Source organism: Bolinopsis microptera, chromosome 2 (assembly GCF_026151205.1).
Source record: "Bolinopsis microptera isolate Bmic1 chromosome 2, MBARI_Bmic_1.0, whole genome shotgun sequence".
Classification (NCBI taxonomy): Eukaryota; Metazoa; Ctenophora; class Tentaculata; order Lobata; family Bolinopsidae; genus Bolinopsis; species Bolinopsis microptera.
In genome coordinates, this window is record NC_087073.1 from 15146006 (window position 1) to 15170621 (window position 24616).

Here is a 24616-nt window from a genome sequence, read left to right on the forward strand (position 1 = left end):
AATGTCAAATAAAAAGCTACCGTTCAAGCGGGGTTGAGATTATATTATTATTAAGCTTTTTGTACTTTGCTATTTCGGTATCATCCGTGCGTCAACGACTCAACATGAGCTGCCACGGTGTTTAAAATGTCATGAGCATGCAGTACAGTAGAGTTTTTCGCGCGTTTCTGTGGACGTACGTGCGCGTGCGATGAGAGAACTACAACTCATTTTGCTCGCACAAATGCATTTCGCGCGTTCCATAAAGTTTAAACTCTAGTAGATTTTGCCCGCCACAAGCACTTCGAACTCATACTGGAGGTGGGCTGGCAGTGGGTCATCGTCAATCGTTCAGAAAATTGGTCAGTCTAAATGGATTAGCACTTAATTCTAAGAAGGAAAACTCATCATTTGTAATTACACGATGCTTAGCAATCCTCAAAATGTATCATATTTTAAAAACAGCAAGTAAAATAAATGGCTTTGGAAATTGTACTATTGACACATCAATTTCGCTGTGGCACACAGGCCCAGAATAAACTGAATACTGATTGACAGACAGCAAAACTTATAAAATCCTTCTATAGTGCGAAATTTCGCAGTCGTACCCTGGGTAACTCATGAAAATGTGGGATCACTGATTAGTGAGTGTCCAAGGATATATAGAATAATAACCCTGGAATTCCAAGATATTTATGATATAACTATTATTCTATCTAGGAAGTTCCAAAACTGAGTAGGTAAAATCGTTAATTTAAATTCTCTTGATAGTGTGTTGTGTGTGAAGTGAACGAAAATAGCATTATAAATTATTGTTAAGTGACTACTGACTTAGCCTCCTTGAAAATAATACAAAATGTGGTTTACATATCAAAAATACTTTTTTGCTTCAAAAATTTACTGTACTACTACGACTGCCCGAACAACCTTAAAATTCCTGCCGCTATTCTAATTTAATACTGGAAAAAAAAACTTCGTTAGAACGAATATCCCAATTCTTGAAGAACATTCGAAAAATTTAACCATAGTAATATTATATCAATACACAACGTGATAAATTTCATAGTCTTTCCACATTCACAGAATTTTCATAAAGCAAGTTATCAAAACAAATCAATCATGTTCTAGAATTATATAATAAAGATCTAAAACTTTCAAAAAATCACGATTTCTATTATAGTAATTTGTTATAAATTAATAGTAGCCTCGAAGAATTTGTTCTGTATTAATCATGATAATTGAGCGGTTGAGTAAAGCAAATTCTGTGTGAAAGGGTCTCTCGAAAACCAAAGTCCAAACACGTTGCTAGAACAAGAATGAAACTGAAAAGGATAAAAAGCTGAGCTAGCTACTGAAAAAAACAGGAGCTTTTACACCTCAACCCTTAACATTGTCCACATCGCCGGTTTGCCCGCCGAAACATGCGGTGATACACGATTGAGGGGGAGGTTTGGGTGGATGAACTTTAACAGCGCCGTTGTCAGGGCGCTCGCGCTTTTTGTCCCTGGTGCTGAAGCGCCGTTTGATGGAATGTTTGAGGTTGTAAGTGAGGTTGTGGTGAGGGGGAGAGGGGGGAGGCTCCGTCAGTGCAGTGGGGCTCTCTTTTAGAGAACATATAGAGGCCCCCACCGAGGAGTACTTCTTGTCTAGTGTGTTTTGTGAGCGCTGCTTCTCTATGTTGGACGCACTGAAGAGAACATTATTATATAAGCATTATTATTATCAGGGTTGCGAACTATTCTATTTTAAGAAATCGGTACAAGTGCTGAATGACGCCTATTTGAAGTAGATAAGAATTAAATAACTAATTTGTCCCAATTTCTCACAATGCGACAAGCCCAAATTAATGATGCAGATGATCTAATTAATAGGGGTCATTCATAAAAGTAAGTATATACTCGAGTATATATATACCCGCAACATTACATTGGCTTCCTTTTATGAATGACCCCTATTATGTAATTAAAAACTACCCAATCGCCGCCCAGGCCAAGGTTACCTGGCAAATCTACGATGAACGTTGAAGCACTTCTTCAAGACTTTCAGAGATTTGGAGCTTTGATTGCTCTTGGTGCTTTTTAATGTACTAGTGGTGCTACGACTGCCCGGTGGGGCAGGTGATACAGCGCTCTCCTCGCTGGCGAGGCGCTTCCGTACCGCCTCGTTAGTCCCTGTTACACTGAAAGATACAGAGATAAGGATTGAAAGACTACAGATAGCGAATATTAACAAAATTTTAACTGATATCACAAATTTAGATCATACGTAATGATCAAAATAAGATACAATAAAATAGTTGAAAAACACTAAAATGCACTTTATATTTTGATATCTAACTGTGAACTATTTCTCTCAACACGTTAGCCTAAAAATTTTACATCCAGGCTAAATACATTAACGCTAAAAATAAATACTGGAAGGGCTCTTCTTAATGCAGTTAACGTAAATCCGCATCATCGCATTAATGAAAATACAGCAAGCTTTCCTCTTCTACTCGTTTTAGCACTAGAGTTGTGAGGCTGCAAATAAATCTCTGCTGGACAAACATTTTTCATCGTCGTCATCTTCACTAAATTTAGAACTATTTATATTCTAACATTGTTCCCAACTAAAACTTGTATAAACGCTGCAGAACCATTATCAGTGAGAATGGAATGCAATCCGTGGAGAATGCTAGGTATTGGGTGAACTGTCCAACCTTCAGCCGTATTCACTTTAAACGCAATACTCAAGCTCAGTTGGGCGAGTTGTAAGACGGCAATTATTCCTGTTATCACTGATGCATCATGATTTACCATGATACTGAAAGTTTACAAGAATTTACTTATTTAAGTAATAATTAAAACTTAAAAGCCTTGAACAAGACACATTAAAGAAGTATTCAGTGCGACTGTTTGTGAGAGATAATGCTGCAGAGTTGTTGATTCGTGTCTTAGAACCTAATTATATATTAACGACTACAGTAAGATAATACAAGGGTATCATGATCTTGATAAGTATTCTCATAAACATGTAATCACACCATCTTCCTGGTGAGTAGGCAATGACTAGACACGGTCTTTGTAATGAAAAACATTATACAATTATTATGATATTTGGGCTTAAGTGTTAGATGGCCCGATATGTTGGCATAATGTACAGAATTAAATCATACATTCCCTTAGAAGTGATAATACAAATCTACCACAGTTTTATCCAGTTACACTTCAACTATTGTTGCTTGGTCTGAGGCTTCGCATCTAGGACCAAAATTAAGTGCTTATTCCGTCAACAAAAGAAAGGAATGAGAGCCGAAATGCCAGAAATGTAAATTATTTCTATAAAGATGGAAAGCTTCCTGCCGGCACTGCATCTTTCTTCAACAGCCATTCGATTTTAACAATATTTGGTGTATAAAGTTCATCACATATTTTGTTCTTAAACACATTTTCTTAATTGTAATAGAAATATGCAAGGTATCTAGTAAAGATCGAGGGAGTTAAAGCTGGTTGAAATGCAGGATAGCGTTTAAATGTTATTAAACATGCCAGATTAAGTAAATTACTGATTAGATAGGGTTACTTACACGGTTGACGTGGCCGCCTAATGCTATCATTTACGAAAGCTGTTTACAGTGGTGTGTAGGCATAACGTCAGTACTCAGTGCAGAGTACTCAATATCATTTAGAGCTAAGCATTTGGTAAGGAGTGGCCGGAGTTAAGGTTATACAATATACAACATATCTCGTGCGCACAGGGAATGCAGAATTGGAGAGAAATAAAAGATTTAAACTATTATATAATATTGTTAGTACGTGATAAAAAGCTTGGAAAGCAGGATCCAGCTCAATTTACACGTCTGAGTTTCTCTCGGAATTGTACAAAGGTATTCCAAGTTAAGAGATTCCAGATCAATTGCTTTATCTCGACTTTTCAAATTTCAAAACGTTTAAAACACATTTTTGCAAGTGCCTTTATTAGTAGGACCACCCATGTAGATTTACCAGGAGGAAGTTAGAGTCATTATAACTAAATTTAAGTTTAAACTTTTCACAAGATCGATTACACAGCAACATGTAGGGGCATCACTGTGACGTTTAATTTGACGGTAACCGGTAATGACTGGATTTATTGGATTTTAAAAGTCACAGCGTTTTATATTGTATAAAAATAGTTAGCAGTACAGCAATAATCGAGTTGGATTAATTTCGTTACGACCTTTACATAGCATCCATGTTGATTGTTGGTTGTCAATCATAGGCCATAGCCAACTTTTTATACCCGTTTTTTACGACTTGATGCGCCAAATAATGCGGGATGATTAACGGAAATGTGGACACAAGGTCGACTAAATTATGCGAATTAAACTGGACATAACACATCTTATTATTGCAGTGCGTAGTTCTTTAATGCTTGACTTATTGCAAACAATAAAACTAACAACCTGTTGCTCACTCTTCCAGGACCAAAATATTTATTTCTGCTTTACATAACGAATTAGGTTCTTTACTGAGCAGGTTAGGATAATAAAAGTAAGAAGTTACACATAATATACACATAATATACACATAATATGCTATAATATACACATAATATACACATAATGTTACACATAATATAACGTGCATTGTTTTCACAGTAGTTACTAGAACTAGGTTAGTGGACACAGTTGACCGAGTTGCCAACATGTTGAAATTAAGTCATAATATTACGGACCTTCGTTATATAATAGCATAAATTTGATACGGCAAGGGTTTGTAGATAAATGTATGTAGCCTTTAGATAGTTTTAACTTTTAATGGTATTCGAATGGTTCAAGACGGTTTAAATGTCTGTAAGGCTACTATAATTAATATGTTGTTAACCTTTTGCGAGATAATTCTTTACTAATAGTATCATGTGCACTCTAGCCCAAGGCCAAGGCAAGTTAAGATATCTAAATAACATACCTGGACAATCTGAAAACTCGCTCCGATTTAGGGTACTGAGGGATAACTGATAGGTACTTCCAGATCAGGTACATTTTACTGTCCTGAAATTAAGAAAACTGTAATTTAACTGAATCTTTGTAGCAACTAACGTAATCATGTAACGAATAGGTCATAATTGTGAGTTGAGTCAGAAAGTGAAAGTGTGAGTCAGAAAGCAAAAATGTGAGTCAGAAAGTGAAAGTGTGGGTCTGAAAGCAAAAATGTGAGAAAGTGAATGTGTGGGTCTAAGTCTGGAAGCAAAAATGTGAGTCAGAAAGTGAAAGTGTAAGGCACAGGGCTTACACAGAACTCACGAATCTTGCCATAATGCTGCGACTAAAATAAAAATGTACGAATCTCTTGTGAAATAAATAAATAAAAAATGTGCGAATCTCTTATGAAATAAATAAATAAAAGTAATTCTCAAAATCCTTCATTTCCCACAAGACTAACCACATATTCGGAGTTCTGCTCGTATCTCTGTCCAGCTTTAGTGAGGTAGTTAGCAAGAAGCTCGGTCTGGTATCCTGGTCTGTGAGTGGGCAAGGTTATGTCCACGTGGGTAAACTCAGCTCTTATCTCCAGCTGTTTTGTCAGGATTGTCGTCTTGCAGACTATCAAATACCTGGAGAAGAGACGAAATTATTTTTTCGCTGCAGGATCAAAGGAATGTTGGATAGAAATGTGGCGAACCAACTAGTACACTTTCTGTAGAAAGCTCTTTATTTTGTCATATGACTTTTGAGAGCTCGCATGTAGAAAATCCTTATCATATTACCGATTGCATGTTTTCAGAACCCAATATAGTTTATTAAGTGAAGAAAATTAGAGGGTTGTAACGTAAATAAATTAAATAAATAAATCTATTTATAGAAATATACGCCAACTCCAGTAGCTAATTTAAAATAGCTAGCTACATAATATATAACATCATAATGGCTAATTGTTGTAAATCGTAAATCCCTAATCGCTAGACGAAACACACTATCCAAATTTAAAATGATGATGTAACCATTACAATATCAAGTCATCAAATTCTTCACAAGCAAGCTGTTATCGTATAAACGTGATAACTAGGAATGAACTCGGAACATTCATTGTATCGGTTTTATCGCAACTTCAACAATTCAATAGCACCTTTTAACATTTACTCGTTTTTCTTATTATCAATGAGACTGGTTTTTAAAAACCACGACCGGCTGCTGCCTATTAGGCACACATACATGGTTGTACATGTTGAGATTTATCTGACCAGTCGAGTACTGCGTTTCAGAATAATATGTAAGGTACATTATAAGCAAAATTGTAGTTCAATCATCTTTGATTTTTTACATTATGCAGAGGGTCCTACAAGTTAAAGCTAACAAACTTTTTCCCACAACGTGGAATGATATTCCCATGTCAGTAAAAATTGCCATTAACCATGCCACCTGTCGTGTGAGCTTACACCTTACATACATAGGGATACATACTAAAGACAATAGTAACGCTACTCTTAAACACGAAGTAGGATCCCTCAAACCACATTAATTATTTACTTTCTTATCATAAAATGGGGAGAACTCTCCCCTTGCTTACAGTACTTTAATTAGAACTTTTGGCGGCAAACCACACAGTTCCGGCAACTCGGCTTGGTGAACCATATACCACCATTAACAGCTCGGTGAACCGCATAGCACCAATACCATAAGCTCAGCTAGGTAGAAAAAGTTCCCTTGATAGTACTAAACTATCTAAAATATTTACTTGTGTTTCGGATGAGTTATTAAGAGAATAATTTATTTGTGATTGGCTGATCAGAAATGATCTGCATATTTTTTCCCCTACTCTTGCGGAAGGCAAAAAGATCGTAGGGAATAAGTAATCGGGTTTGGATATATATGAGGTGGCCCGACGGTCCTGCGGTGACGACAAAAGTCTGTTGTGCTGCGTGCGACGCTAGCCACGTGTTAATTAATTACAGTGAAGTTCCTCCTTCGCAAAGTATTTTCCGCAATTTTCTGGATTCATTTATTGTTGATGCGCACGGCGCTACATTGGTCAAATAAATCGTCAATTTTTACCATGCGCGAATCCCACTCATTTATTAAAAACATAGTAACGCTTTGTTGCCCCTAGGGACGACATTTGGAAGGAAAAGTTATCTTAATACTGCCAAACTATCTAAACAATGCTTGGCCGATCAGAAATGATGCGCATATTTATTTTTAATCGAAATCTTATATTGCGTAAATACGCAATAAGTTTTAGATTTTTCTTTTTCTTCTACTTCTTTAAAAATGTTTGCATTTATGATAGCACATATAATATTGTATGTGCTATCTTAAATGCAAATAAACAGTAGTAGAAAAATATGGTATAATTTCGGGGCCTGACGTCAATTGACCATCCTTTAATCTACATATATTAGCAAAATCTGATGGTGGGGAACCAACCAACTTCTTTGCAGGCAAATTCCCGGACATAATGCTGAGAAGCTTACCTTTAAGCTCAGAAGCCTACGCTCTATGCAGCTTAATAAATTAGAAAGGACAACTTTGGGACACAAGGAAAAGTTAAACCATCCATTCCAATTAATCTGTTATTTCATCAAAACGGGGAGAACTCTCCCCTTGTTTGATAGCTTTAGTCATTGACATTTTCAAGCGACATCAGATTTGTATCTGATGTAATCTAGATTTCTGGCACTGGCAGCTGCAAGGAATAAGTCCCATCGTACAGTGCTCAGAAATCAACCAGGAAGTGCAGTCCTGGACATGTATAAGGTGCAAAAGTCAACTATATAGTAGACACACTTCCATAACTTTTGCTTTTGTTTGAATAGGGAAAAATGTTGAAAATCAAGAAACTGATCAATTGAAAAAATGAACCAACAAAGTAAAAACTGACTTGTTAAGAAGTTCTTCAACAGGTTGTGGTGAGTCAATATCGGGATCATACGCAAAGCGTACGGGGAGCGCAGCTAACATGCAGTCAACTAGGGGCACAAACGCATCTCCTTCTTCCATTGGCAACAGAGGACAGAAGTGCGAGCTGTCGTACGCGAGCTGTCGGAAATACAGGGTGTTACATTGGTCTCTGACGTGCAGAAGGTGGTGAATGAAGCATATCATCATAATGTTAAAAATAATGTTAGCAACAACGACCCCAGTGACGTTGAACTTAATTTTAAAAGTAACATAAGCTACATTTCAATTTTATGAATTTAAAAAAATAAATATTTGCTATAATATCACAAATACTAACGATGAGAGGAGTTTTGAAGCTGAGTTCGGGATCCCTTTCGAGAGGCAGATAAACACCTCCAAAGTAGACTGGAGCCAGCAAATCCTGGTTATCTTGCGAGTATAGGTGACTGAAAAACAAGGTTTAGAGCGATAATCCTGGTTATCTTGCGAGTATAGGTGACTGAAGAACAAGGTTTAGAGCGATAATCCTGGTTATCTTGCGAGTATAGGTGACTGAAGAACAAGGTTTAGAGCGATAATCCTGGTTATCTTGCGAGTATAGGTGACTGAAGAACAAGGTTTAGAGCGATAATCCTGGTTATCTTGCGAGTATAGGTGACTGAAGAACAAGGTTTAGAGCGATAATCCTGGTTATCTTGCGAGTATAGGTGACTGAAGAACAAGGTTTAGAGCGATAATCCTGGTTATCTTGCGAGTATAGGTGACTGAAAAACAAGGTTTAGAGCGATAATCCTGGTTATCTTGCGAGTATAGGTGACTGAAAAACAAGGTTTAGAGCGATAATCCTGGTTATCTTGCGAGTATAGGTGACTGAAGAACAAGGTTTAGAGCGATAATCCTGGTTATCTTGCGAGTATAGGTGACTGAAAAACAAGGTTTAGAGCGATAATCCTAGTTATCTTGCGAGTATAGGTGACTGAAAAACAAGGTTTAGAGCGATAATCCTAGTTATCTTGCGAGTATAGGTGACTGAAAAACAAGGTTTAGAGCGATAATCCTGGTTATCTTGCGAGTATAGGTGACTGAAGAACAAGGTTTAGAGCGAGGTTTGTACATAGTCGGATATGTGATAGAAGGTATAAGTACTAAGTAGCGACTAAGACTTGATTAATGTCTTGTAAGAATGCATGCTTTTGAAGATTGTTGTCTATTTATATAATCGAGTATTTATATATTGTAAATTGGATTTGCATTGTATGTCCAACAACAGACATGACACACCCTTTTACTGATTTTGCGGTAATTTTAGACGGTACTTCGCAGAAGTAGCCACGTCATGATATGACGCTGTACAGGGTAATAACCACATTGTATTATAATTATACAAGATAATTATGTAGGATAATTATTAATTATAATACAATATTTCAATTCATACACCATCATACAGCTACTACATGCTAATGTACGGTAAAAATGTGCATTACATCGTGGAATTATCGGCACACATACGTGGTGCTATGAAAAGTTGAAATTATGCATGAAAACAAAAGTGTTGTAATGCCGTGTTGTCACGCGTTTCACTGTACCAAGAATCACCGTGTGTTAAATTGTATTAGTTTTTAAAGCTCGCGATTTTATTTGATTAAGTTGCGTACAATATAGTACGTGTACCAATACGTGTACAAATACGTGTAAAAATACGTGTACTAATACGTGTACAAATAGCTGGTGAGAAGGTTGGTGTATGTATAATAGCAAGGCGCTAAACTCAGCTGTGCGATATACCCAGGTACTACCTACACAATATACCCGGGTACTACCTACACAGCACACTGAAGGTGTGAGAAATCACACTATTCAGCTGCTTTTAACCAGCAGCCCTGACCACACACATTTAAACAGTTGTACTAGAACCTGTTTTTTAAATTAGCATCACGTATTTATTTGTCATTAAAATGTACAGTTTATTCGATTATTATAATAATAACAAGCTGGATTTAGCGTTGTCAGGTTGAAATTATAGAGTTTTATTGATACATTTTAGCGGTACAAATTATGGAGAATCTTAAATTGGGAATAGCGTTAAAGCGGTCTGAGTGTTCGATTTAGCATTAAACTGTAAATATTTACAACCCCACGTAGATTATCGTTATAATACTTTGGTTTAAGTTAATCTTATAACATCAAACTAAGTGGACGTTTCCTCAGTCCTCACATTGCCCACTTGCCAGTGAGGCTAACGTTGTAATAATGTAACATATACCGACTTATACTCTATCCAAATACTGGCAGTTCTACAAACACCCAATATAACGGCAGCTTTTGTTATAACAGTAACAAGTAAAGGCGGTTACCTAATGATCATTGTAGACTGCACTCTGGCGCAGGGTTAAGATTAATTACAACAAGTAAATTCAGAGAGAAAGAGGGGAAGGTTAAACTTGAAAAGTCACATACGTTATATAAATGTCACAAGTACAGGGTGGCCCAGAAGTAACTACCCACACGCAACCCTTTAATAACTCACGTAATTCGTATCAGAATTGCTCAAAAATTTCAGGGAATATAGATATGGGTCTAACTTAGATTTCCTGAAAATTTCGTAAAATTTCATCGATTACAATTACAAAGGGTGTGGCATGGTAAGTATTTAGTGGACAGCAGAAATGTCAATGGTTGACCTTCAACCATTTGATATACGGCAATACTGATTACTTTAACTACGGAATTTTATATAGTTAATCTGCTATATATGGAAATACATTCGGGGATTAAAAGCATCAATTATTTATGAATTGTCGCTAAATTGTGTGCATGCTTTTCGTGTTGAGTTGTTGCAAGTGGCTGCAAAATAGAGAACTTTTCTGCAGTTACTTTTTCCACTTAGGTAATCTTGATTCCAATCGATTTGATAAGGAATTATTTTGAAAGTTTTAAATGTGAAGCATCAATTCGAAATTGAATTATTGCTTTCTTGTTACTCCACAGCACTCTTTCAAGTAACTGTTGTTAAAAGTTAAGATCCACTGATACCTCAGGACCAGGTAGCTGTTGTTTAAAATTATGATCTATATTCTCTGACTCTCTGCCACGCAGCAATCCACACAATTGCAGAGAACCCTGGAGGGTACAACATAATATACCTGGAGCTGGGAGACCAGTGACCACCCTAATAAGCCCGCACATAATACACTGGGAACCCATCTTGTATTCAAACACATCATGTATAATGTCATTGGTTCTCCAATATCGCATTACAATTTGAACCCAGCTAATCAAATTACAGGAACAACAGGACCTTCTGTAGAAGTGGGCATTAAGTAGGCTATACTAACAATATCATTCCTGGATAAGGCACAATGAGGGGGCCTGGAGGGGGTGGTGCTGTTTAATAATACAGGAGAGAGGGTGCACTGGCACAATATGGATCATGTTGCAATGTTATTTTTAATATTATTACGAGCTAGGCCTTTGATCTATTTTCAGATTTATAGATAACGGAGCATCGATTTACAGATTGCAATAACGTTATCCTTTCTTTTCTCATAATACTCCGATACTCTTAATACAATGAACTCTGATACTCTATAATATTAACAGCTGATGGAGACCAGTACATTGGATTTATAAGGAGCTGTTAATCTTACTTTGATTTGTCTCATGTTATGTACTCTATAAACAGTACAATGCTAATCGTTATGAGAGATGGTAAACCAGATAAAGAACTAGGTGTGAAAATATTCATGAGACATTCAAAGTATTCATTCAATTTTTATTGAATAATGATATTCACATAAAATATGTAACCCCGACGCGGCTGTTCCCCGTACACTGTACAGGGATTGTGTTAAGAGTTATACTACAATTCCATGCCAGGTGGGCAGTCTAATGAAGGGATATGTAAACGTAAGGTAAACGAACAAGTACACCACACAGCTGCTGGGTGGATTTATTGGGTTATTTGATTACAATTCTGTAACATCTGGAGGTGTTTTACTACTTTCCTGTCTCGCCAGGTAGTCAAAGATTCACATGGTGCTGGAAAGGTTTCAGGGTAATTACCAGAGATTTACACAGCAGTTAACAGCTGCAAGCGTGTGTTACAGTGTCGTCAGGACGGGAATTATATAAATTGGGAGAGATTTGCTCACTTTTAAGAGTGTTTATTGAATTCATACATGAAAGCAATTAGACGCGAAGATTAACTCATGAAATCCAAAAATCGTTTATAATCCTCGCAAGTTCAGGAATCATTACTGTCAGTGCAATCTACCTGCAACCATATGTGTATGACCAGGTACATACGTGACGTATGTTGGATTTACGCCCATGCTGGATAGCAGTATTCAGCTTGTAACACTGAAGGTTGCTTTCATTTCATTAGGGAAAATTCAAATGTGAGTCATTACTGCGGTTATACTCCAGACAATTTCTAAGGAATCAACTTTACTCATGGCATGGCATACCATAAATTCCATTAAAAATGTCCCATTTCTTTGTCATGATTACTGACAAGAACAAGTAAAATATACTTGCACTGAAAGGTTTGAAATCATGCCACATTCGGACAAATATAAACATTGAACTAGAACCATAAGGTTACATGTAGGCCTTTCATAATTTGTTCTGTCATATTATACCGTTCAAATAAATTGCATCAACATTTATTGGACGGATTACGGACAAATCGTCTTACCTCATAGCTATCACAATGATAGGGCGATAGAGCACATTAGCTAGAACATACACGTGGAAATCTTCCAGAGATCGGTACTTCACTTTGTTGAGACTGTCCATGCTGTAGTAATCATTATCACTTGATTCTTCCGGAGGTGTCGAACTGAAGAAATAGCCGAATATTATAAACACTTTGAACAATTTAAAAAATAATATCGGCTTGTGATCTATTGTATTGTGTACAGTACAATACTGGACAGGTCAGCTAGCTCGGGTACATTACAAAATTTAGATTATAAACGGAAGATATCTAAATACAAACCAAAAGAAGATGGAAAGATATGGATCTCACCTGTCAGGAGGTTTTGAGAGGGGTGCAGGGGAGGACATCTTGAGAATATCTTCCCACTCACTCGACCACTGCTCATCAGTTAGTTCTATGTCAAAACCAAACTCTTTGAATCTCAGCTCCATCTCATGCTGCCACCTTCTTCGTAAACCTGTGGATAAAGCTCTAGTTATTTTCTGGATTTGATTTATAGAATTATCATCACGTTTGCGATGATTAAGAAATTACAAAGTCAAATACATATCAGTTTCTATCATTCCAGCATAATTTAGATTGCATATAGGATGATGAACTGCCCAAGAACGTGTTGTATTGAATTTGTTGTATTGAATTTGTATTGAAATACAAGTCATGTGAGTGGACTTACTTGGTAGTTGAGGTAGAAGTCTGTGAACTGATCCTCTGAGCGTGAGTTCCTTATCATGAACTCCATAAATTCCCAGACTAGCAGCATGCAGCAGGCAGTTTCCATCACCACGTGTTACAATTGGATATAACCGGTTCTTTGGCTCTTTTACTGCCCACCAATTGAGATGGTGAAAGTGCTCCAATCTTTCTAGCGTTTGTATATCCACCAGATCATCAAAAAAGAAACAAAGTATTTCAGCATCAAGTGATAAGAGGTTAGGCAAGTAGAAAAGGTCTTTTGGTACCACTATTTCCTCCACTTCATCTACAGGTGGAACGAGATGATTGAAGTCATTCTTTATTTTTTCGTGTAAAGATGTCAGCAAGGTTTCTGGACTGAAGAGAAAATAGTAATGTTAGGATTTCAAATCAAGAATCTTGACACTCAAAGATCACAATGAATGACACTCAAAGATCACAATGAACTCAAAGATCACAATGAAATTGAAAATTTAGTAGGAACAAAGAAATTGAAAATTTAGTAGGAACAAATAAATAAAACTTATTTATTGAAGGAGAAAGATTATGGCCTTTGTATCATTGGTTAACAAGTAGGCTATATCAAATCACCTGCAGAAGGAGAATCCTCTGTGATATCTGTTGAGACGCCTTTCATCTCCATTCAGGGGAGTGTCAGCTGATCCCCCAGCAGTGCTCGTCACGTGGGGAATGCGTGTCACCGGCTGTGGTAATGTGTAGCTCTGCAAAATATAATGCTGCTGAATAATTTGATCTAATATTGTTACATGTTCATGTACATTGTACATTGTAGAAAGTGAACTATCTCTGTCGATGGAAACTATCTCTATTAAAGCAGGAGGAAGCTCAGAGTTTCTTCTTGTAGGCAATAACACGTGTTTTAAACAAGTTCATAGACTAATTACTAAATTAAGCAATTATCTACATATACTTAAAGTTACCTTTTCATCAGATATAGAATGAAATAGTTGCACTGCATCATCCACAGAATTCTCAGTGATCTTCAACAAGACTTGGGCAACTGAGCTGTCAGCAGCTGTTTTTGAAACAAACTCGGCAACACACTCTGCATTATCACCCATTAGACCTCACATCCATCTTTTTTAGAATAGACTTTTTAGATTCAATTCTATTCAGATAGTAATATTAGTAATTTAGTAATATTATATTTGATGATGGCTATTTGGAATAAAGCCGTTTCAGGAAACTGTAAACTCTGCAGCAAACAAGGGACACTTAATCATATCCTCACGTTCTGCAAGGTTGCACTAAGACAGGGACGTTTCAACTGGCGCCATGATCAGGTCCTACGTGAAATCATGAAGACTGTTTCATCACAGATTGACGAGTTTAATTCCGACATCGCCAAGGAATCGAAGAGGGCACCGTCGGTCTTTCACAAGGCAGGCAATAAGCGCGAGAAGGTTACCTTAGCTGACCCAACTCATCATAATATAAGACCCAAAGATATTTCTTTTCAGATGCCAACGACTGGAAGATAATATTTGATGAGGATGAGAGACAGAGGAACTTCCCGCAGCACATTGCAGCTACACCACTAAGACCTGATGTAGTGATCTATTCAGATAAAGCAAAGAAGGTTTATCTAATGGAGCTGACTTGTGGAAATGAGCAGAACTTTGCTGATCAAGAGAAGCGAAAGATGAAGAGATATCAGCAGCTGACAGAAGAGATAGAAGCCAACGGATGGGCTTGCAAGCTCCAGACAGTAGAAGTGGGAGCTCGAGGCATTTACAACTATAGCCTCCCAACATTTATGAACCACCTGAACGTAAAGAACAAAGAGAAGAAGAAGGCCTGCATGAAGATCGCTGAGATCAGCCTGAGGGCATCGTATACCATCTATTTGTCCAGAAACACTACCATATGCATATGGACAGATGATTGGGAGTTAGTCAAGAGACCAGTAATAGCATAGTAGGAGCGTAGAATGTTTGGGCCCAGAAAAACATGTTTAATACCGCTATGAACCCGTCATAAGCCGGGGACTACTATTAAAATGATGATGCTGTGTTGTTGAAAGACCTTCGACCAATCAAAGATGTACCTCATCACGCCAAGCAGTTATGCTTGTAGGTGAATATACACTTAAAGAGTACAACAACTTTATAACACTCCTCCTGAGAGAACCAACAAATTGTATATCATTACGGCTTTTATACTGTAAGGAATAGGAAATATTAACCATTCGGATCACATAGCTACAATCTGTAACATTCGCAGTGATTAGGCTGAATTGCTGATATTATATTCTAAACCAAATTGAGATACAATTCTCGTGAAAGTTTCTGACAACCTTACACTGCAACTGGCAGTAGCACACGATCGAAGGGCCTTTCTGATTCAAAATTTGCTCCTTTTTCAAAATTTGCTCCTTCATAAATTTTAAAGTGTTGAAATTTTAATAATTAGTCTTAAAATCCCAACATTCTTCTTTTTTCATCACCCTGTATATCTCAAAAACAATATACACATATTTGTCACAATGACCCTATATAAAAACAACCCTTCAAAAACTCAATATATTCCCTATCTCAAATATTGTGAGAAACATTTGAAAATCACCCTTGGCCTTGTGGCTCCAAATTCAAATCTAGACTATCTATATTTTTTTTGTAAAGCTAGAACAAAAGTGTGTCAAACAGTATATATACATTCAATTAAATCAAGTGTTGCAATTGGCAGAGCACAATTCATTGCTACCAATGATTTTTTCAAAAACATTTTAACAAAACACATGATCTACTCCATTATAGGGGCAGGGATGAGGTTGTATGAAACTTCTGATAGCTGAATCTCACGTTTGGTGTCCACCTTCTTTCCTCGGTACCCTCGTAGATCTATCTATATTAACAAAGTTCTTTCTCGCACCTATGTCTCCCAGGAGAGAAATCACTGTTGTTCTTAGGATTTCGAAACGAAGGCGCTTCCTTATATATCCAACAGCATATGAATATTTTTGACCAGTGTGTATATCTCAAAATGTTTGCTTATGCCTTGTGATACCTTCTCACAGCCTAGACTATGGTCCAGAACGTCCAAAAACAAATCAAAACATCTGATCTTTGAAAACATTGTCAAGATCGAAATAGTGGTTGATGCAAATGTACGTCGAGTTCAGTCGAAGTCTGAATGTGGATTGGCTGCCTCTTTATACTATATTATATTACCTGAGAAGGCAGCTCCATATTATGACTTAGCTAGAGTTATCGCCTAGAATCATCAACGAAACGTGTCCGAAACGGGATGGAACTCAGACCTGACTACAACGGGCAACCTTTAGGACTTATTCAAATCTTTGTTTGCTCCCACAATTGCGGTCGTATTTTCCAAAAAAAAACTTATAACTTCACTTTTTAAAAGTAGAAATAGCAATTATATCACATTCAGATTTGGTAAAATTCAATCTCATCACTGTAAAAGGATATCCTCATCTGAATTCTGAGATCAGCCCTCCCTGCGGTTTCTTTGCGTTCGCGACTATACCCATTTGTGATTCCACTGTGTAGACGCAGGTATGACAAATCATATATCTTCGTAAAGTACATCCTCTGACTAGGAGATCACAAGTTTAATCAGTTCTGGAGACTGTTCCTGGACAGAGTTATGACGGTTTAAAGCTTCCGTGCCGTGCAATAGCCCCAAAATGGTTAAACATGTACACCGTCGTAGAATAACTTTGCATAGGGAATGCGCGAGCACGACAATATGATAGTTAATTTTGATTTTTGGCCTCCGGCACTATAGCCTAGTTGGCTAAGAGGGCGATTGACCGTGCTAGCTGAGGGTTCGAATCCCGGTCTGACCTTTAATTTAGTTTGAACTGAAACAAGTTGTTTACTATTTTCATCAAAAAGCTTCTCTAGCTCTAGTGTTAGGTTAATATTGATTAGTTAATCATATTACAAGTTGTACTATAGGATGAAATGCACAATTAGAAATTGGAAAGCAGCCATACGCAAAGCGTCTTTATGCTACAATATTATAGTAATAACATTGTTTGTCTCAGATAATTTTTAAATAAAAGAAGCGACCAGCATCGCATCTTCATCGATTAGTTCGGAGTCGTCGCTATATTCAGCTATAACATTGATTTTTAATTGATGCTATAGCAGATATGAGCAGCTTTTATCAGTCTGATTTGGTAGGTTTTGGGCTGGGCCCAGTTTGCTAAGGATTCTGTTTCTATCTGTTGTAAAACTTGATGGTCTGCTGTGAAATGAAGCTCTGGATTGGTCTTTTAAATGCCTTTCTCAACGACAATCCCTCCTTAGCAGTTACTTATATTATTATATAACTTTATTCAAATCAAAAATAGAACATAAATGAACATCTTAAAGATCTGATAAGTAGCCAGAAAAAAAGAAAAACTGATACACAAGCTATAACAACTTCTTCCATCCCGCTCTATCAGAGGCTAAAAGTCTTAAATTGTACAAATCGTCTGTATTTACAAATGGAATGTTCCTGCTACCTAAATCAAATTTTATAGTCTTAAGCAAGTTCGACTGGTGTCTACCTACTCTACCCTTTTTAGTACTCTGACTCTCTACTGCAAAGTGTAATGCAAGCTGTGCAGGTGAGTTGTTATCACTGCGAAGGACATGTCCGAGCATCCTCCATCGTGCACATGCAACACGCTCACTGAGTGGAACCACTTCACATCTCTTGTAAAGGGTTTCGTTTTTGATTATATTAGGGTAAGTCATTCTGATGATCTGCCTCAGATGCTTTCTGTGGCAAATATCCAGTTTACTCAGTAGCTGCTTTGAAGCTGCCCAGCAGCTACAATTATACATTAAGACGGTTACTTATATTAAAACTTTTTATTCGGACTATTGTCTATTGACATGTAGTGTCTGGAGAAGGAGGGCAACGAAGGAGCACTTCTCAGTTGTACAGTGGGCATTTCTAGACGCTGCTATCCATTACCTTCGACATCTGAAACAGATTTTAATATAAGCAACTAATTAATAATACGGGTGAGACTTAAGTTTCAGTAAAATTAAATCTGACACTTGAGTGCAGTAACGAGAGAAATCCAGTGCATCTCAAACTGCTAAACTTGGCTTACTGTTTGAGAATCGTGACCTGGAATTGTTGAAATTCCAGCCTCCAAGATCAGAGTTGCTTTTACGTCCTCTTAAGAGGCTATCGAGATTCCACACTGTGTATGCTCTGTTCTCTGTACTTCCGGAGGTTGTATAAACCTGAGAAATCAAACAGTTCAATACCAGAGAGAATGCTGAATACTCAGAAAGTTGTCCAAAAAATACACAAATCCGAATTTTTCTCTTTAGTAGCGATTTGAGACAAAATTTACCTTCTTTCGGACTGAATTTTTAACTGAATTGAAGTATAAACGATTACCTCTACAATAGTATTAATTACTTAGTTAAGTTATCATCAGAAGTCAAGTTATGGTTGACTTTAAAGCTTGAAAAGGCTAAAATTTAAAAAAACTTTGCTCAATGACGCGCGGCTCAGAAATGCGCGTGTTATGCTCGCGCAATTATTGCTTACAATTTTCTTTCATTCGGCAAAAAAATAACTGTGACCAACATACATGTTATAAAACTCTGCTATAAATCCTGGAATGTTCTGGAATTATAGAGGGTGCAAGGATTTAGGATCGTCATCAATGTCCCGCCAAATCCAAACTTTTTCCTGTAGCATATTATCACAAATACGGCGTGTACAATTTTTGCGCGTAATAAACCTAGATTCGTTCTGGCGAATAACGAAGCCTCTAGTTCACATCCAATGAGCGGGCTTATGAAGGAAAGATTTCGAGTTGAGAAGACGTCAGATGGCATCTTGGGTTCTTGGAGTATTCAAAGACAGAACAACACCTGTAATGCTCCAGCTCTATAAATCCCTGATAAGGTCCAGAGTGGAGTACTGCTGCCCGCTTTGGAATCCAAACAAGATCTATAATATCCAGTCTATCGAGAGCATACAACGACAGTTCACTAGACGGATTCTAGGGCTCAGAGACACCGATTATTGGAATAGACTGAAGGAACTGAAACTTACATTACTGCAAAGACGCCGAGAACGCTACACCATGATACATCTGTGGAAAGTTCTCCAGGGTATATGTCCAAATGACCTAGATGTACAGTTCAGAGAGAATGCCAGACTGGGAGTTAAAGTTATACTCCGGGAGTAATACTCCCTTCTCTCACAAAAAAAGCATCAGCTGGTGCACGCTCCACCTACGATCACTCATTCGCAGTGAGAGCTGGAAGACTCTGGAATGTTCTCCCCGAAATTGTCAATACTCAAAGGACTTTGACAAGCTTCAAGACATCTCTTGGAAACTTCCTAGACACCCTACCAGACAAGCCCCTACTCCTGGATACAGTGCAGAAAACTCTAACTCGATAACATTACCTTGTGTCTCAGATCTAGAGTTAACATTACCTTGTATCTTAAATCTATTGACTATATTTAACATTACAATATACTTTACATCTATAACCTTATGTTATAAATACCAACATTCACATTATCCTGTACCCTATAATGTACCTTACATCCCTTATTCCGTATATTTGCCATATACCGAAGTCTTAATCACGTTATTTTTCGTAATATATATGGACACTGTTCTAATTATTGGTCTGCAATGTAAAGTAAGTGAAATTATAATAGCTCTTAAACTTAAACTTATAGCTCTTGGTGACTCCCTGCCAGTGGGTTTGTGACAGGGGTGTTGCCATGAGAGGTTCAAATCTGACAATGTTTAACGATTGTTCATGTTGTTAGCTATAATGAGATGGTAAGATGCACAACCACAAGTTAAATCTTGTAGATGTAAGATTGCCCACAAGGACGAACCTGGGAACACAACTAAACACTGGGCAGTGCCTTCAAGGCAATGAAGACCTAAATCTTACTTACTTCATTCTATTGACATAATAGTAAGATGCTGTTAACGTAGCAGAAAGATTAGATAATAGCTGATTTTACATTTTCCCGAGTATAGCTTTTGACTAGTATCTCTTACAATTACCAACAAGCAGAGGGTACCATTCAGAGGTTACTACAATTATAACGTGCTGGTGCAGTGGCAGCTGGGTAAAGTTGGCATGGAGGTAGCAGAAAGTAACTACTAGAAACATCTACTAGAAAGTAGACGTAGAATTTACGTCTACTTTCCAGACTAAAAAGTGCATGTTAGGATGGAAAAAATAATCAGGGAACTTGATTTGCGAACCTAACCATGGAAATATTACAATGAGTCGGAGTGTTCCAAGGATATTGATGTATACACTATACATACATTGTAATAACTATAGAATGTTCTGTACTCTCTGCACTATATAAGGTCACAACAATTGTGACGTCAAAATCGCATCTGTTTTCTTTTGTTTCAAATCTAAGTTTCATGAGACTAATCTAATTTAGACCTTCGAAGGTAATGACTTGAACTTGTGTGTTCACTGTGTAAAGAACACACACAAAAAGTAAGAGTTTAACAAACTATTTGAAGTGTAGACAAACCTTTGGTTTCTCTCCCAAGCCAAGAGTTCGGCCGAGTGTCTCAGTCCACCAAACCATGAGGTAGGAGAATACTGCGATCCACAGGATGGACATGATGAAGGTCACTGGGAAGAACATCTTCCATTTCTGAAACATCAGGTTATTAGCTTGCCAGATAATACCTGGTTTAGATCACAGCTGTGTTGAAAGCATTAAAAGGGTTTACTTTCAACACTTCTATGATAATGTTGATTCCTACATTAGAATTTACTGCTTACAAATTGAGAAGCAGAATATTGAGGATATACTCATTTTGGCAGTACTAAAATCTAAAATTAGTTGACAAGAAAAGTTTTACCGTAGATTCTGCTACGGATTGGAGTTCACTTGCCATAATAGCCAAACAGTACTATAGAGAGCACAACAAGCTATAATGAGATGGTTAGATACATTTGAGGATTGCTGCACTATATAGGGACAGGACTATATAGTGACAAGCACTTTATAGTGACATGTGAGACGGCTCAAATTTACAAAATTTTGTACATCCATTCAGACTTATTAAACAATGATCTACATTCTACATAAATGATAGAATAATATCTCTCTGGATCATTATTAACCGCCATTTTACAGCACTTCATTATTATCAGTACAAATGAATAATGAAGCTCGTATCATGACATGTGAGTATACAGATAGATAAACCACCTAAATAGCCATATTTTAATAAATAAATAAATAAATTCTAACATTTATTACACGCTTCGACATTAAAATATGCCCAACAAAGATGTACATTTAAGTCATTCAAGCGATGATTAAGCTCTGAAATTCAACTCAGTACGTCAGAATAATTGTTAAGGGAGGATACGTATCAAATGTAGATACGTGGTTTCATATGTGGGTAATTGCACGTTTCAAACCAATTTAACCGCTGTTTTCAGCACATATATGGTATCTTTTAAACCACATTTGGTACACGAATTACAATAAATTGAATAAAATATGTGACTAATTGTTAACAAATGGTCGGTTTTGATCAATATTAACCACCAATTATCGACACCTTAGAACTTACAGTAATAATCAATTATGAAGCTGCTATGACTATGGTATAGCAATCAAATAAACCACTAAAACAGCCACTTACGCCATAATAATTGATACCAGGCTACATTAGGCTCAAAATTGAGTTTGTCAGTTTAAGATGCATTTAAAATGATCTGATAGGAAAACTGGCTCCCTACAAAATGCAAAAACCAAAATGAAAAATTCTGGTCATAGATCATACAAGGCTGGTCGGTCGGAGGTCGGTCGGGCGCCGGTCGGCGGTAGGTGAACGCGGTCGGAGGTCGATCGGGCGCCGGTCGAGCGCTGGTTGGAGGTCGGTCGGTCGGAGGTCAGTCGGGCGCCGGTCAGAGGTGTGTTGTCCACCTCGCAGATGTCCATGCAGCCCCTCTTAATCCCTTCCAGCCGCAGTCCTCTCCGACACAGCCCATCATGTTTCCAACCGCCAACAGGACGATGAACACCAGTGCTGGTCAAGCCCTTACGCTTCATGCTCCAGGGACCAGGTCCAGCTCCACTATCCCGGCCAGCCGCCTACTCACGAAGCGATGTAGTGCAGAGTTCGATAGACTTGTACAATAAGATACGACTGACAGTAATGGATCCTCCGACCGACCTCCGACCGGCGCTCGACCTGCGCCCGACCGGTGCCCGATCGACCTCCGACCAACCTCCGACTGGCGTTCACCTACCGGCGCCCGACCGACCTCCGACCAACCAGCCTTGTCTGATCTATGACCAAAATTCCTTACCGTTTAACTGCTACGCGGCCGCGAAATTTGCGATTTTTCGCAAACCAATTTTTTGGCTTTTTGGCAGCGAAAAATAGCTCTTAGTTCTTACTCTATGTCTGTTACACAAATGAGATAATATAGTAAGTTGACTCCTTTCATATCTCCAAACAACTCTCAAATCTTAATTTATTTGAAAAAACCTTAATAGGCTATCTATACTAATTTAGCTGATTTTTGACATGAACCTGAGTTTTTGCCCCATTTTTAGGCAAATTTTTGGCCTTCCAGCCCAAATATAGTTGTGTTGCCGGCATTTGCCGCCCTATTCCATAACTCCATCTAAAAGCCTAGAGTATTCCCTACAATATACAAAAAAATCATCTTGGGCATTTTTTTTAAATTGCAGATTTTTTACCAATTTATCGGCTAAAGCTATGTTATTTGGGGCTTGTGCCCACTGTGCAGGTGCAAGCTTAAGTATGATGGGGTATAATAGGCTATTTCAAATGTTAAAATATGATTACATATGTGTTTAATACACGTTTTCGCACATTAACAGCTGTTTTTAGCACATTAGTGTTATCTTAACCAATTGTTAACCACCAAAAATAAACCATTTATCTGCATATATTGTAAAATTCATGGCATTACCACTAAAGATTAACCACTGATAGAGATCACAAGGTTCACTGTCAAAATTTAAGGCAAGTCTAGACAAGTTAGCCAATGTCCACTAAGTTTCCCCAGATTTGCTGCTATTGCTGTGTTGTTTCCAGTTACCAAAAATAACTAACTTTCGACATAACATACACTGCTATGAACTGTCGTACAGTTGCAATTTTTTAAAAAATGCCAAGTACTTACCTACACAAACATAAGTCACATGGGAGAGTGTTTCAAGGCTAAAACCGTCGGTATTCGTTCTGAAAAAATGTCCATTAGTATTGCAGATCAGCTGGATCAATGAAGCTATCATAAGTTCTCATTGACTCAGTTAAAGCGCTCTGTTCTCAAAAGTTTAATTTATTGACATTTTCCTGATGCAAAATTTTTACAAAAATTGAAGTTTGTAAAGACTATATTGGATTAAATACAGAATTACAGATAGATTATATTTATGTTAAAATACAAATTATCCAATATTCATGATATCATGTGCCAACTTAGGTAAGGTTTAAAAGCAAATTTTTATGAAAGTAGTAATTACAGAGCTTTTCATAGATCAAAGTATAAACGAACTTACGAATTATAATTATAAGTTATAAGTGATTAGTAAATACCTCATGATTATCAAATAATCTGAAGAGTAAGGGTTATCTGCTGATGCATGTTATCTGCTGATGAATGCCAAGGTTGTCTTTCACCGTGTGAAGTGCCGGTCGTGTGTTCATTCTAATTGAAGATTTATTGGTTTTACAATAAATTAAAAGCACTTAAGTTTTCTTGCCACATTGATCTTTATTAAATGTAGTTAACAAGGGCATGAATGAATTTGAATCCTAAAATAGAGTTGATCCCGTAAATTAAATCAACACCAAACGGTTCTCAACTTTTCATAACCAGCTGCACACATACAGCTGAAGATAATAAAATTACGGAACAGAGCCATTTGTACACGTTAGTAGAATTACAACTTTATTGCAATGAGTAACAGTCTTTCGACAGACTATTACTTTGTTTTACTAATGAAATATAAATTAAAATCCGTTTTATCTGGATTTTAGTCATTGAACATTAATGAGCAAAAAACGATCAAAAAAGGGAAGCTGCAAATAATTTAAATTTGACATTCCAAAACACATGAAGTTCCTGGCAATAGTTTAAATTTGCACCATCTAAAGTCATTCCAAAGGCCCTGTAGCAATACTTGAAAATTTTCATAAAACCGATATTTAACTAACGTTTTGACTTGTCAAGTCAATAGAAATAATTATTGAAAAACAACAAACGCAGTTAAAATGAATTTAATCAAATTTGTGTTTGACAAAACAGGTTTTAAATTCGTTGCTACTGTACAGCTAGCAGCACACTTTTGTAAATTCCAAGCCG

The 24616-nt window shown here is 37.2% G+C and overlaps 2 protein-coding genes across 4 annotated transcripts; both read right to left on the reverse strand.

Annotated features, from left to right (window-relative positions):
- Positions 1-389: 389 nt before the first annotated feature.
- Positions 390-16138, reverse strand: LOC134811379 (OTU domain-containing protein 7B-like). Its single transcript, XM_063818173.1, has 11 exons — positions 14195-16138; positions 13845-13975; positions 13234-13610; positions 12870-13017; positions 12537-12680; positions 8175-8283; positions 7818-7975; positions 5382-5553; positions 4908-4990; positions 1979-2158; positions 390-1666 (listed from the first exon to the last, which is right to left on the reverse strand). The coding sequence occupies exons 1-11, from the start codon at positions 14333-14335 to the stop codon at positions 1357-1359; spliced, it is 1953 nt and encodes a 650-aa protein (XP_063674243.1). The 5' UTR covers positions 14336-16138; the 3' UTR covers positions 390-1356.
- Positions 16139-18093: 1955 nt separating this feature from the next.
- LOC134811850 (sodium/potassium/calcium exchanger 5-like) lies at positions 18094-23962 on the reverse strand. 3 transcript variants are annotated; one of them, XM_063818944.1, is made up of 5 exons: positions 23848-23962; positions 23436-23490; positions 20784-20909; positions 18366-18484; positions 18094-18215 (listed from the first exon to the last, which is right to left on the reverse strand). In XM_063818944.1, exons 1-5 carry the CDS (start codon positions 23850-23852, stop codon positions 18203-18205), a joined length of 318 nt encoding a protein of 105 aa, XP_063675014.1. In that variant the 5' UTR covers positions 23853-23962; the 3' UTR covers positions 18094-18202. The 3 variants fall into 3 exon arrangements, with proteins under 3 accessions (XP_063675014.1, XP_063675013.1, XP_063675015.1); XM_063818943.1 differs by having other exon boundaries at positions 18349-18484; XM_063818945.1 differs by lacking the exons at positions 23436-23490; positions 23848-23962 and adding an exon at positions 21121-21204 and having other exon boundaries at positions 18349-18484.
- Between the last annotated feature and the right edge of the window lie 654 nt (positions 23963-24616).